The 7,283-nt window shown below is 31.9% G+C and overlaps 1 protein-coding gene across 1 annotated transcript; it reads left to right on the top strand.

Moving 5' to 3' along the window:
• Window positions 1-1,090: 1,090 nt before the first annotated feature.
• Window positions 1,091-5,836, top strand: LOC105139279 (Afadin/alpha-actinin-binding protein). The gene is made up of 16 exons (XM_011045658.1): window positions 1,091-1,309; window positions 1,391-1,419; window positions 1,497-1,608; window positions 1,690-1,787; window positions 1,985-2,081; window positions 2,173-2,262; window positions 2,371-2,433; window positions 2,526-2,600; window positions 2,698-2,763; window positions 2,833-2,910; window positions 3,449-3,559; window positions 3,648-3,725; window positions 3,949-4,068; window positions 4,578-4,621; window positions 4,709-4,736; window positions 5,434-5,836. Exons 1-16 carry the CDS (start codon window positions 1,277-1,279, stop codon window positions 5,455-5,457), a joined length of 1,146 nt encoding a protein of 381 aa, XP_011043960.1. The 5' UTR covers window positions 1,091-1,276; the 3' UTR covers window positions 5,458-5,836.
• Window positions 5,837-7,283: the final 1,447 nt, after the last annotated feature.

Raw genomic sequence — 7,283 nt, 5'->3', positions numbered from 1 at the left:
TTTCGCCTTGAACTTTTAATTTTAAAATAATTTTTTTATATTTTTTTATCATAACTAAATATAATATATATATATATATATAATCATTTTATTTTATACATCATTGTCAAATACATTTTTTTTATTATCCTATTTTATATCATGTCTCCTTTATTTCTATTGTTTCTGTTTTTCCTTGGTACAATAAACAAATATTATTTAATAGAGATATTTGCATTTGCAAGCATGTGTCATCCAGCTGTATAAATATAAATTGAATCTTGAATTGAATTTTTTTTATTAAGATAATTTTTACTATTATCTTACTTTACATCCGATGAAAATAATTATAATATTTACATTATTTTGTTGGACAAATTTAGTTAGTAATGAAAAACATTATCTAACAAAAAGGAATTCATAATTTTTTTTTTTATTAATTTCTATTCATGTTATATATAAATAAATAAATAAGACAAATTGTATGACACTAATGTTACTATTGTTGTATTAAGATTTAACAGGGCTCTGGATAAAATTTCTGCTCACCCCATCCATCTTATCCATCCATGCAATATAAATAGGTGTTATTTGAATAAATAATTTTTTTGACAAAAAATATTGTAATAATGATAGTAATTGTGGTTGGAAAAACGTGAAAATTTCATAATATTAAAATGCAAAGTAAATGTTTAACATCCAATGATTTATTAAGTCAACGTGATATATTTTTTTATTTTAGTACTTTCAAAATTAATTTCATACTTTTCAAATATTTTAATCTAACACACGCTGAAATTAATTCATTTATATATAATTTTTTTAAATAATCTATAAATAAAAATAAAATCATAAAATAGTAGAATAATATATATGCGAAGAACATAAAAATATCTCAATTGTTAACAGGGGTGAGTAGGTGACGATGAAAGCTGGCTGACAGGGATCATGGTGCCATTACTGCCTCCACATGTCTTCCAACAAAAAATTGTCCAACCATACTCACCCATTGAACAAACAATTGTCCAATAAATCAGCGCCATGTCATAAACAGAACACTGGCATCCTATATAAAAAAGATCCGGTTGCACAAGATTCAGCCTCTTAAAGAAAGTCCGAAATCCAAACGAGCCCGTGATTCTCAATTTTCAAAAAATTTGCCCACCACTCCCCTTTGCCAGATCTATCACTCAGACAAGACACATACAATTTATAGTTTATACTCCTCCCTTCCTCCTCATCCAGTAACTCTCTCCCTCTCTCCCTCTCTCTCTCTCTCAAGCAAGCAGCAGCAGCAATGCCAACTTCTGATACTGACTTCGATCTCAGCGTACGATCTCTCTCTCTCTCTCATGCTCTTTCATTTTCACTCCCTGTATGTATCTCTTGACTCTCTCTCTTTTCGTTGCAGTCCTCTCCCGCATCTGCCTTCTCAATCGGGTAAGTTTGCTTTAATTTCTAGGGTTTCTTATCGATTTCAAAATGCGCACGCACTCATGCTTGCTCTGACTGTGCAGAGAGTATACATTTGCTGATGTGAATAACCTGGAGCATTGTGCAAAGTACTTGAATCAGACTCTTGTTACCTTTGGTTTCCCTGCCTCTCTTGATCTTTTCGCTAATGATCCGGTCTGTTTTACTTCTTTTTTCTTGTTCGCATTTTATTCTTGTTAAATTCTATGTGATTTTTGTCAAATTTGTTGTGATTAGGTTTCAACCGCCCGAACCTGCAACTGCATTTACTCTTTGCTTCAACAGAGGCAGCGCGACGTTGAATTTAGAGAATCTGCCAGTGAGCAGAGACAGAGGTAGAAACTTGGGGTGTTAGTTTCTGAAGAGTCACTTTATTAATTTTAAGTTTACTTTCTGAGTACATGTGTAAATTTTATGTGGATTGACGGGCTGCATTCAGCATTCAATTGTTTGACTTAATTTTAGTTCTCATTGTTTATATGGTGTTGGTATGGTATTTGGATGCTTAAATCTATGTTTCTACATTTTGTAGACTACTATCAGATATATCGAGATTGGAAACTAAGGTTGAGAGGCTTGAGTCGCAGTTACAGGCCAAAGATAGAGAGATAGCGACAATAACTAGAACGGTCAGGGCTTTTTTAGTTTTATGACATGAAATTATGTCAAGTTAGAATGATTGATCAATTTTTGATGTTTGTGGTGCTAATTTATCAATAGGAAGCCAAAGCTACAGCAGCTTTTAAGGCCCAAATTGAAAAGCTCCAACAAGAACGTGATGAATTTCAAAGGATGGTAATTGGTAATCAGGTTAGTGTGCTTTAAACTCACTTTAAGTTTCTTTGCTTGCTTACTATTAGTGGAAAATGTTCTGAACTTGATGAGTATTGTTGATGTGATGCATTGTTGCTGCTAAAGCAAGTGAGGACTCAACAAATACATGAAATGAAGAAAAAAGAAAAAGAGTACATAAAGTTGCAGGTAGGATCTCTTTTGCAAACAGAATTGTGCAGGGTTGCATGAGCACACAAGTTACCAACAACAGCAATGGTAATTCTCTTAATTATTTGCAGGAGAGGCTAAACCAAGTGTTAATGGAGAAAAAGAAGGAATCACGATCAGGCATGGAGATAATGAATTTGCTTCAGGTACTAATTCATTTAGTACATTGTTTCAATGTGATATAATTTTTGAGTTCTTCTGATGCAAAGATGATATCGCCTATCTGATTGATTCTCTAAACAGAAAGAAGGGCGGCAGCGTGGGACATGGAATGGAAAGAAGGCTGATAATGATTTCTACAAGAAAATTGTAAGTGTGTTGACTGGCTTATTTAACAATTATGTTAGCGAGTTGTATTTGACAACATGCTATTGGCAGGTGGATGCTTGTGAGGCTAAAAATCAAGAGTTAATGGCAGAGAATAATGATTTAAGGGCGTTGCTGCGGTCAATGCAGGTAGATTTTCATCACTCTGCCACTGTTTTTATGCATGCTATTTTTGTTATTTCATTAGCTTCTTCCTTGTTTTGGTGGGTGTAGAGTGAGTTAGAGCATCGTAAAAATTGTGTTTTTCAAGTCATAACATTTTTTTAGAGAATGGGTTGGTATATTTTGTTTGACAGTAGTTTTTCATATCAACTTAGTGTCTGTAAGCCTTTTTTCCCCCTTCATTTCCCAAATTTTTTCCATATCCTTAGTCTTAATCCTTTGTCTGTAGAGCAGAAATTCCAAGTGCTAGAATCTATGATCACAGGTGCAATAAATGAAGTTTATATCACTTTGAAAATCAGCTTGCCCCTGGATCTCTTATTTCAGCTAAATAAAGATATTAGGAAGAACTCTCTTTGAAGAAAATAAATATAAAATTAGACAACAATAAATGGCTTCAATATGTTTAGTCATCAAGTCTTCAATTATTAGTGGGTTGTACTAAAATCTTTGATTTTTCTTGTGGCAACAAATTCTAACCTCAGTTGGCATGCTTGGCTTACAGGTTGATATGCGTGATTTCTTCAATGCACCAAATGGGTCATCCAAGCAATCTCCACCTGCCAGTGAGAGACCTGTAACAGACCCCTCACAATCTCCCTTGGGTGGGAGGACGGTATGAGAACTCCTTAAAGGATGCTTTTTTGTTTATACTTAATGGGTCTAATGTTGTCTGTAATCATTAAATGCTTCCTAATTGACAGGATGTGTTTGACTTGCCTTTTCACATGGCTAGAGATCAAATTGAAGAAAGTCTCCGAACCAAGATGTCTTCCATAAAGGTATTTTCATTTATATCTCTACTTTGTTGGAGTATTGACCAGCTACTCTGCCAGCAAGTGAATATTTTAATTTCTGATAAATCTCAAAATTTGAGACTTCATCTGGATCTGAACTATGTGATCATTCTCATCTTTAGATTCATAAAGTAGTAACTTTGGGAGTTGATCCATAGTCTTGGCCACATCAAATTGTTGACACATTTATACTTCTGTAAATTTGAAGGAGCGTATGGTTCAACTACAAGATGCACAGAAAGGAGCAGAAGTCACTTCTGAAGCGACTGAGAGAGAACTAGAGCTCGAAGCTCAACTTGTTGAGGCAAGAAGCATAATCCAGGAGCAGGTATTTGCCATTGTTCAAACATCATAAATTATAGCATTCTAGTTTAGTTGCTATTTAGGCTAAGTGATCTATAAGACAATTGATTTGCTGTTATTTTTCGTTTATCATTGAAGGGTTTGATTAAGCAAAAAATCAGATTTGGGTTTAAAGCAGCTTATTGTTGACTACTAAGCTATCTGGATGCATTGAGGCTGCGCTAGTTCTTTCTGTTCTTTTTTATTTTTTTGTTGTCTCCCCTCCCTTGACTTATCTGTTCAAATATATTTATTGCATTTTCTCTAAAATTTTGTCATCTAGGTTCTCTCGTTTGTTTAGAAGTTGTTTTGATAACAATACTGTATTTTTTGGTGATGAATCACACCTTTCAAGATGTTTTTCATCTTTTCATTTCGAACATAATATCGTTACACTTAAAACACCTAGAAGTTTAGAAGTATTATTATCCTGCCATTTTGTTGTTGTTTATTGTTTGATGATATTAGGAATATAATTGTTGGGTTTTGTTGCAGGCATCTATAATGTCTAAGCATCTTGCGAAGTCAGAGAGGCCAAGGTATTCCACTGACTACTCATGTTCTGTGGACCACTGTATTTCATTTGGCAACTTTGCAGGAGATTAATGGCCCTTTGATTTTGACAGGGAATCTATCATCTCTTCACAAGCTGAGGTACGATATACATCTTCATTGCATTAACACCAAAAAGAAAAAAGTTTCATCATTCTGCTTTGGTGGTTCTTGCCAGATTTAGATACTTCATGGTCAGACATTAGCTTTTCTGATTTTGAGAATTGTGGCCGATGCTGGAGGTGTTCAGTTTGGGTGTTGACCAATAATTTAGTGTAGCATGGAACTCTGCTCGGAGTTTTAGCCTACTTTGCCCATGCATGAAAATGTCTTCCGGCAAATCATAAAATTTGAGGAAAGTGATTCTTAACCATGTGATCAAACTGAGCTTTAGATTCATAATTGTCATCTTTAGGAGTTGATACATAATTTATGGGTTTACATGGAACTCTGGTTGGAATACTGACCTTCTGGTCTGGCCTTTTTTTGTAAATACTGACAGTCTTCTGTCGAATTTCTAGTCAGCCAACCTGAAATGCAATTTCTAAATGTTAATGATGTTATAGTTTTATTATTATTTGGTCATTACATGGATTGAAACTAGAAGGAAATGTAGTTATGTTCTCAAATATTTTATCTATTCTCAAGAATGGAGGATTAGGAGATTGAGTTAGTGGAGTTAGATTGGTTACATCTGCTTTTACCAGGATGTGTATTGTAAGATTTTCTGTTGCATTTGTGTATACAAAATATATACCATGGTTTGTTGATCTCATTGTCTCCCTCGATTTTCTTTCAGGGAGTACGAGACCAACGTGGTTGATGGCACTGTCTACATCTTTGGCATGAAGATCGATTCAGTTGGCTGCATACAAAGGTGAAGGAGCCCAGCATGTATGTAAACATTGTATACTTTCCTAACCAGAATATCCAGTATGGGTTGTCCTGTTTGTTGCAAAACCTTGAGAGCATTCTTAGCTATGGTGTTAATGTAATTAGTGTCTTGCATGTGCATACAATTGCTTCTAGTGCAATTTCATCCATCCATCCATCCCTTAGTTGTTTATGGTTCTGCGAATCGGGTTCCCCATCGAACATTATATTGCTTCTGCAAGTCGTTCTTGGAGCTCATATTCGTAGTTGGATTTTGCTTGTAACCTTCGACTCTATAAATTATAAGGTTAAGTGGCAGTTCTTCCTTAGAATTGTGTTCCAGAACAGCTACTCGATAAAAGATACCGGAAAGGTTAACCGTTTTTCTATTTATTAGTGCATAAAAAAAAACAGAAGAAGGTGTTGGAATTTTGTTTTAATCATGGTTAATGAATACATTTAAAATCAAATTAAAAATGGGGTCTATTTATTTTTTAGGTTAAAATTGTAGAAATTTATTTTTTTAATATAATCTATACGAAGAATTAGTATGATTATAATAAATTATAAAGAATAAAAAATTGATTTCAAATAATTTTTTATTTATTTTAAAATTAATATGATTAAATAGTTTTTTTTAATTTCAAATAAGGAAAGTGTGATTCAGGCTTTTGGGTCAAATTTGAAAAATAAAATAATTTTTTGAATTATAAAATAAATATTTTTTGCTATTAATCTACTTGGTCTTGAGTTTGGGTTTATAAATTTTTGGTGGAAGAAGAATTATTTTTTTTTCTAACCTATTAGTTTGTTTAGAGCATGAATAAAAATTTGATTAGGTAGTTTCATTTTTCCATGAACTTGAACATTCTTTTTAAAAAATTTAAGATTTAAAGCTAAAAATCATCAAGTATAATATTGTTTGATGATGATAATTAAGGTTGATAATGATATGAATTAATTCATAAAATTTAATTTTTTTTTTATCAATTTTAGCTCCAAAATTTTCTATACAAAAAAGGATGAGAAAAGTGTTTCTGCACTATTTTCTCTCTTTAGATTTTATAGACTTTTCTTAACCTTTATTTTTCAACTTGTTCTTTTATGTTTTAAGCTCCCTACTTTTTTCTTTGATTATACTTTTAATCTAGAGTTTATGTTTAGTATTTTTAGAAAGACATCCAAGTTATATTTATTTTAATTTATGCACCTTTTTTAGAAGTGTATTTAAATAATGTGATATTATTAGAATTTTAAGTCTTATTGCATACATCCTAAATTCAATTTAACATATTTAAGTGCTTTAACAATAAAACTTTAAAAACAAAGAATTAATCCTTAACAATAACTAAATTTAATTTAATCAGATTTAAGTACTTTAACAAGTAAGTGCCCTGTATTGTTTTATCTTAAACTTAATTTATTAAATGATTAGTATGTATGCTAGGATCATGTTTCAATCTTTTATATAATTTTGGATATACACTTAGTTTATATGCTAGAATATTTTATGATGTTTAGTTTTAATTGCATGTTTGCCATGATATATAATATTGCATACTTATAAATTAAACTTGTATGAATTCTTCTCTATACTTGATAACCAATTTGATTAGTTTACTCTTATAATGATATACTAAACATCTTTCCTTATTAGTCTAGTGTTTTAGATAATAATCTCAAGCTTTTATTAAAATTACATCTTGAATGGATATGATAATATATAATGTGTGTAATTCTATTAACAGTGTTAAGGCTCTATGAAAAAATTTGAAT

The sequence above is a fragment of the Populus euphratica genome, unplaced genomic scaffold (assembly GCF_000495115.2).
Source record: "Populus euphratica unplaced genomic scaffold, PopEup_1.0 scaffold141.1, whole genome shotgun sequence".
NCBI classification, from domain to species: Eukaryota; Viridiplantae; Streptophyta; class Magnoliopsida; order Malpighiales; family Salicaceae; genus Populus; species Populus euphratica.
This window is presented reverse-complemented; position numbering and strand designations above follow the sequence as displayed.